The 12,301-nt window shown below is 42.4% G+C and overlaps 1 protein-coding gene across 3 annotated transcripts in view; it reads left to right on the forward strand.

Moving 5' to 3' along the window:
- Positions 1 to 12,301, forward strand: part of LOC102112925 (deubiquitinase DESI2-like) — a 51,702-nt gene that overhangs the window by 10,391 nt on the left and 29,010 nt on the right. Inside the window, exon 1 of one of the 3 annotated variants that reach the window (XM_088057758.1) lies at positions 2,962 to 3,104. The exons of the other annotated variants lie outside the window; for them this stretch is intronic. Coding sequence (XP_087913884.1) covers positions 3,072 to 3,104 — 33 coding nt within the window. The 5' untranslated portion in view covers positions 2,962 to 3,071. Of the gene's footprint in view, positions 1 to 2,961; positions 3,105 to 12,301 lie in introns of those variants that run through there. 3 annotated transcript variants of the gene reach the window in all.

Genomic DNA, 12,301 nt, shown 5'->3' on the forward strand with positions numbered 1-12,301 from the left:
TCATCACAGCACTGTGTTAATTAGGTTGGTTATACATCCCCCTGACTGCTGAGCATGTACTCTGCTGTTCCTTTTGTTCAGGCAGAGCTAACAGGAAGGAACATGTCACCAGACAGCTGAATTGGGAGGTAAAAGAGAGCAGGCACGCAGAGGAAGACACTCCTTACACATCTCTTTTTCAGTTTTTCACCACACAGGATCAACCAGAACTTTTTTAATGCTCTTTGAATCTCCCTCTACTCTTGAGAGAAAGGCAAGGAAGCAGGAAGCAAGCTGGAGTAAAAGTGACATCCTACCATCCAAATCCATCTCTGCTAGGAGGCTCACACATCCATCTGTGGTTTTTCAAGTGCTGTTTGTAATATGGCATGTTATTGAAATGCTTCAAGGATTCCCTTTGTAATGTGTAATTACTCTGAGATTTGCAGTTCGGTGCCTATTGCAGCTGCTGTTCTGACTAATTTTAATGCAGTTAAAGGCATTTGTGGATCAAAGAAATTTATGCAGATGAAATTTTAAAGCTAGTGTAAAGAACAATTTAATAGTCTCTAACACATCAGGTACTTAAAAATCCTGTACTTGGTACCTCTAAACTTGGATTTTACTTCTCATACCCAGAGGACTTTGAAGCATATTTCTAACTGTCTGTTACCTCTCCTGAGATTTCAGAGGTGTCTCATTAAAGCTGATGTTCAAGCCTATTAAATACATGAATGCAGCTTCTAATGATGCATCTCATTTAGGTGAGCTGGCACCAGGAACTGGCAGAGATCATTGCTGCCTTGGTCCCCCAGTGCCTGAGAGACTGAAAGGCACCTGGAGAGGTGCAGGATATTACCTTCTTCTGTGTTGGGAGATACAAGCAAAATGTCTTGAAAAGGCTGCTGACTTCCAGGGGCACACCAACCTTGTCACCTTTTCACCCTACCAGCTCCCCTCCCTCTCTCCTGAAAAGTGCAGCCTCAGCTCCAGGAGACTGCAGATGGGAAGCATCTGTCCTTGAGCTCCCAGTCTCTCCAGCCAGTTAATTATTAATCATCACAATATCCCTCGTGTCAAGCATCTGAACTGCCCATGAAGCATGGAGAAACGTTTTATCAGTCGAGTCAGAAAGTTTTAGTGTTCTGTCACTCGTTATTGTAAAGCTGTTGTTCTGTCAACTTAAGCACCCAGAAGTGATAGTTATCTGAGTTATCTGAGCCCACACCAGATGACCTGGTACTAGCAAGGACAATAAATGTGCAGCCTGGGAAAACACAAGAGAAAGTTAAGCTTTTTTCATGGGTCTGACAACAGAACTGGTGCTGTACCACTGCATGTGATGAGAACTGTAATGCTACTGCAGTTACAGATATATTGCCCATTATGAACTCCTACCTACTAGGAACATGCCTCCTAAACAAGTATTTAGCTCCCTAAAATATACCTGCTGGGCTATTAAATCCTGGGTGGCACAACTAATTTTCTGTGACTGTTGGCTGGCTGTTGTGCCTCTCTGTGGTATGCTGCTGCTTGCCATTGGTTAGAATCAGAGAGACACTTGAGGTTATATGGAGCACTAGGGCTTACCTGTGCTCTGATTCAGCTTCTGTGCTATTCTAAAAGAGAGACTGAGAAGAGAGACAGACCAAAGAGTAGGCATGGAAGAAGAAAATCACTGAACTTGTCTCAAGGCACTTCTTACTATTGGGAATATTCAGACATGAGAACCTTACACCAAATTCCTTCTGTCTGGGACAATTCTAGTGTAAATGGAATGGCACCAACATTTTATTTCTGGTTGAGGCAATATTACACTTTCCTGCTACCATTTAAAATCCTACTGTGGGAAGCCTTGGGTGTTGCAGGTAAGTGAACCCATTAAGACAGGACTTAAATTAACACATGACTTAAATTGTGCTCTTTAGAATCTCTAGGATATGATTAGGTCCTCATGTACCTCTGTTCCCCTCTGCCCTTCCTTCTACCCCAGCATGTCTTCATGCAGAATGAAACAAATTATAGTGGATCTGATAGGATGCTTTTTTGTCTGAGTAAATTGATGGTAGACTATCAATAATTAGCACATCAAAGGTCAAACTCACTCTTCCTCCATTCTTTTTTAAGATACTATGTAGAAGACCAACTCTTATTTACATGTAATAATAGATGGAGATTTTTTCCCTCCTTTTCAGTTCAAAGATAACATTGTGTTCAATGACACCACAATGTTTTGTGCAAAGTACAAGCGCTTTGAACATGTGGGGATCAAAAAGCTCTAAACAGATTGTGTCATGCTGCCAACAAAGCATGTCCTTGGACTCTGGCCGAGAACAGCCAAACCTTCATTTTGAGTAAAGCACTGGATGTTGAGAAAGAGAAATACCCAAACTTTAGTCCTAGTTCCCATCTCAATTGCATTTCTAGCAAGCCACTTCAATATCTTTGCCTTAAGTCATCTCACCTGTAAGATGCCCTATTTATGGGATGTTTGGGTGTTCAGAACTCTGCCTGCTTTCTGTCAAGCTCTGGGTGGACATGTTTCCCATAGGAATGGGAGGCAGCAGCAGGGTTTCTGGGCAGTGGGATGAGGGGCAGCAGCCCTAGATCCTGCTGGCTGCCTGACCTGTGTGTGGGTGAGCACATGCCCTCTTGCTCCATCCCTCCTGTTTGCCCTGGCAACTGTCCCTGGCCTTCCTGTCAATCAGGGGGTGGTGGTCCCAATCCCTTCTGACCAGAGCCTGCCTGGTGAGGGTGGGGATTTTCTGAAGCAGTCACCCACCACACCTGCTCCTGGCCTTAGCCTTTACTGCCCTTTGACCACAGACAGCAGATGAAGTATTTAGAGACAGCTGCTATTTCTGTCATTAGCATCCAGACTTCCTAGGAGAAAACTGCTGAAATCTGTGACAGCTGAAATCTGAGTCAGAGGAAGCTTTTTACTTCAGCACGTACAAAAGCAAGGGGAGAGTGAAGTAAGGGGGAGGGAAAGACAGAGCTCAATTTGCTATTCATTTAGTTCTGCCAGGAAAGCCCAGGCAACTCAAGATGATGGTGTGTGAATTGCAAGCACGCAAACTGCAGCGTGGTGGATGTTGTTCCAGGGATGGAAGATGCAGAAGTGGGTAAGAAAACAATGCAGCGTGAGGGGGCTGCGTGCTGTGCTTCATGACAGGATACATTAGCTTCCCCTGGGCACACACTTCTGTGCTCTGGACCTTGCTGATGATACTCAGCAATTTAAAGCAAATGTATCTCCATGCTGTGTTGCTGTTGCAGGGACTGGAACAGGACACCCAAGGGATCTGCTTAGCCTCTTCCACTCCAGGGCATCATCCTTTCTCAGTCTTCTCTAGTGTACTTGCCATTATTTCCCTGGATAAGGAATAGGCTGTTGTTCCCAATCTGCAGCTGAGGCACTGGCTTGCAGAGGCTGACTTATCTGATGATAGAACATGAGGAATGGAATGAAGCTGTGTCAGGGGAAGTTCAGACTGGACAGTAGGAAAAAGGTTTTCACTGAGAGGGTGATTGGCCAGAGGAACAGGCTCCTCAGAGAAGTGGTCACAGCACCAGCCTCACGTGGTTCAAGGAGTGTCTGGACATTTTTAGATATAGTTTGGTTTTAGATAGTCCTGGGAGAAGCAAGGAGTTGGACTTAATGATCCTGATGGGTGCCCTCCAGTTTGAGATACTCTATGATTTTATGATTAGGTAACTTGTGCAGTCCCTTGGGTTTTGGTGTGGAGTTAGGACTGTGAGACTGTTCTTACTCTTCTCCAGCTGTGACTGCTGAAAATGGTCTGATTTCTTTTTAAGGACTGTGATAGATATTTCAAAGCAAAGTGTTTTATTGAGGCTTTCCAGTTTACCTGCGCTGTCCTTTGATGGAGTTCAGTACCTTCCAGCACTGAAGGGAACTGTGGGTCAGAAGCACTCTTCCAGCATTCAGTCTTTTCAAAATGAAAGTGCAGGCCCTCTGTTGTTATCATGATTTCCCACTTGAAAGAAAACTCCTACGATTTCATGTCGTACTGTGACGCCAACAGGGTCAGAGATGGTTTTTTCCAAACCGATTAATTTACAGAGCATCTCTGGTAATACAATTCAAGAGGCTTTCTGAAAAGGTGTCCCTTAATAAACAGGGGTAAATGAGCCAGAGCATGAACAATTAATGCCCCCCTTTTCCCCCATGAGTCTGTATAAGCTTTGGACTGAGATAGGAGGAGGTAAATGAGAAACAGTCGCAGTTCTGCCCAATGACTTGACAACAGGATTACATTCATGTTAATCCACCAAAATTTATCCTCTGCTTTAGAAATAAAAACAATTGCTCTAGACAAGCCTGAAGTCTTTATGCTGACCTGTTTACATAGGTTATCATTTAATTTGATGGCCAATAGATTTGAAAATATTCTTGTTTAACTTGGTACTTGACAAAATAAAATGCTACCTAGGATTTTGGGGGGATAAGAACATGGGTTACAGGAGGTGATGTGGTTAAACACTGCATGCACATATGTGCTCTGGGGGCAGCTTGACAGACTGCAGGCTTTTGGAAAGAAGTAGTCTAGCAAAGGAGCAGGGGGGGAGGAAGCATCTGCCAGTAAATAGATGGATAAAGATGTTCTGTGCCACTTTTAAGGAGCACCAATCATCTTTATAACTTTGACAGGTGGCAGTGGGGCAGGAGGGGAGGAAGAGATTCAGTGAATTGTGTAGGTGGTGAAGAAATTAATCCTAATGAATTGGAAGAGCAAATCCACAGTGGGCAGAAAGCTTTGGATTCCTGCCCTGCTGGATATGAATAAATAGAAGAGAATCCCTTTTGCACGCAAGAGCTAATTGGGCAATTACAGCGTAATCTCAAAACCTTTGCTTAAATTGTATTCTGACTATCAAAGTGTGAAGCAGATTCTCTTCCACAGGTTCATAAGGTTTGCCCAGCCTTTCAGACAGGTGAAAGCTCATCTTTGAAACACCTCCCCTCCTTCTATTTCCAAGGTTTCCTTTACATGTTTTTATGCTTATTCACAGCAGAGAACACACAAACATAAGAACGGCCAGACTGGAGCAGCACAAGCATATATGACACATCTTTCTAACACATTCACATGAATTTAGCTCTGGAGATTCTCTGAGCTTGACCTCTGCTTCTTTACTGGGCCTCTATGGCTCTTTCTTCCATTCAGTTTTCCTGAGCAAATGTGACCTTCTGTATTAACAGCCCTTGCTGGTAGCTTGCAGGTATATTATCTAGTGGTGGAAAGCTAAGTCCTCTTTTGATTTCCTCACTCTTCCTACTTCTACAGAAATAAAAGTGCGAGGTTCCAGCATGGGAATCTCACCAGTTTTATTTAGGTGGAAGCAAGAAAACTCTGATGGAAAGATTGAATTTATTTTTTTCTGCAACAGTGAGTGTCAGGTTTGAGTTCTTCTTTTACAACTTTTCTATCACTTGGCCCTAAAGACTTCTCTTCTGACTTGTTGGAGGAAGGATTGAAGAAATAAATGTTACTGGAGGGGCTATTCTTCTGGTTTTTTTAGGTCTGTCTAGAAGCTAAAAGTGAAAATGTTTTCATCTACTCTTGAAAGGACAGGGTTCTGAGACAATTTGAGTGAGGAATGATCAGTAAGTGCTCTCTGCAGCCCTCTCTGCTGGACATTTGTGTTCTCCCACCCCTAATTTGTGGGTTTGTGATGTCCAAAATCTTAATTTTGACTGCACTTGAATGAAGATTTGAGTGCCACAATGCCAAGCAGTTCCACATGCCAAAGAAACACAGCATCTGAATGCTTCCAAAATCTTGGCTATTCTTAAAGCTTTAAAACTCAAGACTAATTCCTGTTTACTTCAACCATCTTCCAAAGGCTCACTTGTGATGTGAATCATGTTATTCTCAATCCCATCTCTCTGCTGAACCTAGCTGGCATTCTTTCTCTCATGAGTGTTTTTCTTTAGGACTGGCACCAGCACAGCAATTCAGCACCAGGCTGGTCTTGCTCACATCCGTTCTGTAGTGCCATCTGATCAAACAGATGAGGAGTATGTGACTTGCTAGGACTGAGTTGGAAGGGAAAGCAAGGAAGGTATTTGCAAACACGGTATGCATGCCATGGTATTAATGTTCAAGTGAGGTAGAAACCATGGCTATACAATTACACAAACTAGAAATGAAGCTCATGTCACAGTAGGTGGTCTTTTTTTACAAAGAGTGAAGAAAAAAGGGACATTGCTGGCTAGTTTTTCCTCTGTCCAGCACTGTTTTCGCACGTGGTTACCTGGACATTGCTGCTGCAGGGCAGCAAACCAAGCTGTGTGCTTACTCTCATTGTTAACCATGTACAAATGCACTTTGGAGGATAAAGTAAGCTGAGAGTTAAAACATTTGCATCTCCTGTAGTTTACTTACTGAAGAAGACTGTCCTCTGAGCAGGCTAATAATTGCCACAGAAAGCAAAGGCATTTCTAGGGATTCAGCAGCATGCTTGTGTAAGTCACCATGTTCTGGAAGAGTATGTTTAGGAGAAAATTGTTCCTGTAAGGAGTTTTGCCAAGGACCAATCTGCAGTGCTGAACCTTTGGTGCAATACTGGGCTTGTTTCTAGCCTTGATTACTAAAATAGCATATGTGAAAGAAGACATTGTTGGCTTTGTATGCAGTGTTGGGTGTGTTTGCTTGTAGCTAGGTGGCCACCTAATGGAAAGCAGAGGGTTAAAACACTGCTGCTGTTCTCGAAGGCTTTGTTGTACACATACAGACTGTATGTACGTTTGCCTATGTGGTGCTTGAGCAAATATGTCCTGTTTGCTTGTGAAGTCTTCATGATGTTCTCCTGTGGAAAGAGGTAGTACTCTCTCTCCTGCTCGCAGTATGCTGGTGTTTGCCTTGTCCTGCTATCAATGATTCATTTGTGAAACCAGCTATGAGCCTCAGCCATGAACTGGGATTCCATCATATTTCACAAAGACACTTTGTAAATAGGAGCCAGGGAAAGAATTTTGGCTCCAAAGAGATTACAAGCTACTTCTCATCTAGATCTGATAGGAAGCATGCAAAGAGGGATTGGTTTATGAACTCCATCTGGTGACACTAACCACTCCTGAGATCTCCCTGTCATGCAAGCAGTCCTTTGGCCATGATGCCCATTTTTATATTATTTTGGGGATTTTATCCCTTTGTGGCCTCTTCCAGTAAGAGAGGCTAAACAAGATTATTGTGGTATTAAAGGGAAGCACAGTAAAATGAATTACATAAATGCTACTGAACTCATACTTCACAGAGCAAATGGAACTTTCACATAAGATGAAATATATCAGGCTGGGCTGCTGATCTTATTTGTTTGATTAATCTGTTTACCTCTTGCATGCATCCATCTAACTCAGGAGAAGGCAGATATATGGAGTGGGAACTGAATGGTCTCAGATCTATCCATTCATCACCTGCATGATTTTCATTGCAAGAGTGTCCAGATTACTTCCCTGATATATAAGAATAGAGATCTTTATTTTCCCTTGTTTTGCTGGATAATTAGCTTAATTTATGGCTTTATGACCATTTGTATTCCTTAGCTTGCTTGAGTGGACTTGCAGAAAAGCAACTCAAGGGAACTGAAATCCATGTGTTGTACAATACCCTAAATCATTTATGCAAGTCATGTCTGTATCAAAGCTGAGGCCAACTGAATAGGGTTTTGCCCTTGTTCTGCACTGTGGATCACTCTGGAAAGAGGGTGATGCCTTTTTTAGGTTTCTGGTTCTCTGAGAAGAATTTCTGGGTCAGTATGGAATATGAGTTGCGTATAGTGTCCTATTAAGAGCATGTGCTCTTATTTTAGATAGTAATCAAAAGAGCGGTGTGCTTGGAGTGTGCTTCTTCGCTTCCAGAAATGAGTTGCAACCAGCTTTTGAGAAAGCTGACAATGGCCCACCTCATAAGGCCAAATAAGGCTTTGTTTTTCTACAAAAGATATCTGGGCATCTAGAAGCTCCTTAGAAGGGGCAGTCTAGGGAAACAGTTTATTCTAAGAGCAGAGGGCTTTGATATTAGAGGATGTTGTGAGCTAGGTGAGGCATCACAGTGCTTGCCTCTTTCTCCTGTGTCAGCCTGGCCATAGTTCAGATTAGATGTCCGCTCTGCATGCAGGAGAAATATCTGGCAGCTCTCTGAGGGATCTGGCAGACAGCACCATTTGCACTCCATGGTACAAATACACAACCCTTTCTCTTTTCACTGCAGCAAATAGGAACCAAGATGTAGTCGCAGTATCTAATGGATTTTTATAGAAATAAATACTAATGGGGGTGGTGAGGAGGAGATGGAGGGAGGAATATTCCCAGAGAAACTTGTTACATAAGGCAAATTCTTCTCCTTGGTTTTCTTGAAGTATTTCCTTATCTTCCCTTTTCTCCTTCAATTCCTGATCTTACTGGGTACATTTAAGATGTGGAGATAGTGTAAGATGCAAGCCTGTGAAGGAAGCAGTTGTCTGAATCTCTTGAGTCATTTCAGGTCTGTTTCTGGATGTATGCAACATACAGCAGGCTAGCACAGAAGATTTGCTTTAATACAAGTGTAAAATTACCATTGTGCCCAGAAGAAAGGAAGTACTTAGGGCAGCCTGAGCGCTAGTCTAACACATGCTGTACTGTTTATGAGGAGGGGCTAAGGAGAAGAAAGGAAGGACAACTTAGTGTTTTCCAAAGGAATCAACTCAGTGTTTTCCTTCACTTGTCAGGTTTGTGCCTCTCCCTGTGCAATGGTGTGTGTGTGACAAGCACAGAGGCTGCCCCTTTGAAGGGACAAACACCCCCATTTTACTCTGAAGGGGTTTGCACACAAACCACTATCTTCATAGTACCAAATGCTGACAACTCATTGCCAGGCACTGCTCCTAGCAGCCATTTCTGTCTTTCAGCAAGGGATGGCTATTAAATGCTTTTGGAGCTGCACAGCCAGCTGCTCATTAAATAAAGACAGAGGGAATTATTGGAAAAGAAAAACAAAAAATCAAACATCCTGTACCCCCCAGCCAAACCAAAGCAGAGCACATTACATCAGAGTTGTTAAGATACTCCCACAGCTTTTTAATTTGTTCCCAGCCACAGTGGCATGCTGCACATATTAATCATTCTGTTGCATCTTCTTCTGGGGGGAGCAGTTGTATCCCTAAAACACTGTCAGCATCCAATAGGTAAATGCCAGCAATAAGAAATGGTCACTCATTTCCTAAGCTGTTCACATTTACTATCTTTGGTCATTTGAAATAGTGCTACAGTCACTCAGCATAGAAGCCCTTGGGTCATGGGTTATAAACAATTTTTTGTCTGAACTTCCCTAATTGGTGTTTCTGTATCACTTTTGGCCTTGTAGATGATAATTATTCCAACAACCCATTTTGGCATTGAGCTAGATTATACAGTTACCCCTTCTTGAGACAGTTCCCTTCTCAATGAAATAGTCCTTGCTTTGCATTTTATCATTGCTATATTCAGGTTCCTTGCTTTCTGTTTTATCCCTTAAATTATAATCTAGAGATATCACCGCAATGCGATTCTTCAGTAGGTGTGCTGGAAGAGAAGAGACAGTATACAATTATGGCAAAAATGCACACATAGCTATTTACTTGTCTGAAGTGCAGAGAGATGAGACACTGTATGACATTGGCACTGTATTTGAACAGTTTTATCCAACACAGGACAAAAACTGTAGGGTAAAAGGACAGGTTGCTAGCTGCAGGAATCTGTATTTCCCAGTATTTTCCTAAGCTAAGCTGGTTAGGCACTCTGCCAGCCAGGCAAGGGCCCTGGAACCTCTCCAGGAAAAAAGCTCACATTGTGAAAGGGTTTCCCCCATCTATGCTGCAGAATAGATTCTCTTCTCAGTAGCTTGGAGACAAATATTGATTTTTTTTTTCTTTTTTTTTTTTTTTTTCAATAGCAAACTAATGTTAGTGGCACACAGTCGATTTCTCTCATAGACTCTATGAGGTATTTGAATACATGCCACCAAAGCCATCATGGAGTATAGATTCCTTAGTGCAAACAGGCCCTACCCTGCTCTTTTCTGATCTGCTGTTGGCTCACAGGATAGACACAACTGGTTTTGGCAAGTGAATGGGAATGAAAAGGAGTGAGAATTTACATGCCTATACAACATGTAATTTTGACTCTACACAGCCCTTGCACAGAGAGAAAATCTGGGGAATCCTACATTCTTTTTTGACTTTCCTGTAAGTATCCAGATTCATCTTGGGTAGGTTTATCTCCTGGCTAAGAGGTGCTAATGCTGCCATTGGGAACCCCAGGGTGAGTCCTGCTTTGTGGACTTCCAGCAGCAAACAATCAGTGTTTGAAAGGAGAGTTGGGATCTTCTTCTCTATTGGGGATTCTCTCTATCTCTCTTTATCACTCTTTATTATGAGTGTGGAGCTCACACTGTAGTGGAATAGGAAGGTCTTTCACTCAGATTGCTAATAATGATGGTGTGGAACACTTCAGGGTAAACGGGAATTTGAAAAATAATTTGGAGGATCGTGGTTTTGAATGTGAATGTAGTATCATGCTGATGAAATTTCAGTTTAGACATGGTCTGTAGTAAGTTTGTGGTATGTCCATAGCAGAGCAGTGAATACCTCTCAAGTTTTTGTCTGGCATCCTAGCTGTGGAACTATCCTTCATCAGTTTGTGTGTGGATGTTCAAATATGCTTCCACCTCCTGTTTGAACCCAAGTTTTTTTTTCTCCATTTTTTTGGGGGGGGCAATAATTTTATTTCCTTTAATGTTTGCGTGCCTCTCATTTTTTTTTTTTTTTCCTACTGAAGATGTCAGCTTTTGTCTAACAAATGTACTACTGCCAGCCTACAGATTTCTTTGAAGTTGTTTCCTGTCTACCTTGGGTCTCTACACAACAGGTTAAAAACAATGTGCTACTGTGCTCTGCATTTATGGGATGGAACAAAAAGAGCTATTTATTCCATTGCCTGTGGTGCTCACAGTCCTTTTGTGATATCATAAACAGACTTCTTATCCCTTTCTGATGGCTGTAGTTGCAATTAATTTGTTGTTACCTCAGTCTTTTCCAAGTAGTTATCTATGTAGAAACTTGGCAGAAGTCAGAAATTATTTTAACCAGTTTCTTACACTTTCTTGGTATAGGGTAGATGTCCCTGCCTTGTGTATGTAGGAGGCTGTTGCCCTGGGTGAAAGTGTTGGATGCAATAAATTGGATTGCAATGCAGATATGGGTATTCCTTCCACTTGGTAGTCATCTCTGACAAAAGAAAGTTGTAAGTGGCCTGCATGCAGCTGATCAAAATTTTCAAGGTCGCGTGTGTCACAAGAGGGGCTTTACTGTTAGTCCATTGTATCTCATTCCTTCAGGCTGGTCACAGCCTAGAAATTCTGGAGATGATCCTTCTTTCCTCTGCCACCCTCTAGATATGGTTGGGAGAAAAGGCAGAATGATCTTGATAGGTAATCAAGGCTTATGATATGAAATGAAGATTGAGTATGTTTGTCTGGATCACCTGACAGATGTGAGTCACTGTGAGAGGATGACAGAAAACAAAACACCATTCAGGAAAAAGAGCGAGCTCCCCAGTCCACCAAGCCATGATACCTTGTTAACAGGATGAGCAGACAGACTTTTTTGTCATAGGTATTAATTTTCTCCCTCAAAGGCTCTGAAGGCTGTGGCTGTGAATTTGATCCTGATGAGTAATACTTCATTCCTGAAGTGCTTATGAATGGAAGCAGCATGGTGAAGGGTGTTTCAAACTATGCTGTAGCTTGAAAGAGATTAGTGTTTTGGTTGTTCTCATTAGAAAACCAAGAAGAGATCACAAGAAATCTGCCTCGGGTGGTCAGCCATGGACTATTGGTGTGCCTGGGTTAACCAAAGAGTAGGTGTTTGTGCTTGCCAAGGAAGGAACATTCCAAAGGAAAGCAAGTCAATAAGGAAGAATCAGTGTCATATTAGCATTTTGCTATCATGGAAGAGAAATTCAGGAACCTGAGCAGGGATATAGACAAGCCTTTGGTAGAAAAGTCTTAGCTGGTGGTTTACTTGGTGGCATGAATCTCTCACTCTTTTCTGCTGGGCTGTTTACATGTGCATGAATCACCTTGATGGAGAAGGTATGGCTGGTGATTAGAGTTGAAAGACTGAAGTTCAAATTTCTGCTAATAGTCTGCCAAAGCAGAGATGAACTGTGCTTTTCAGCACACTGCTACAGGTCCACAGAAGACAGCAAAGGATCCTTACCAACAAGGAAAAGGAGACATTAATGTTTCTTGGTCTGAGCAAGGCTGCAGCATTA

The sequence above is a fragment of the Pseudopodoces humilis genome, chromosome 7, assembly GCF_049639895.1.
Source record: "Pseudopodoces humilis isolate 2021_Gansu_Grassland_sample_001 chromosome 7, ASM4963989v1, whole genome shotgun sequence".
Classification (NCBI taxonomy): domain Eukaryota; kingdom Metazoa; phylum Chordata; class Aves; order Passeriformes; family Paridae; genus Pseudopodoces; species Pseudopodoces humilis.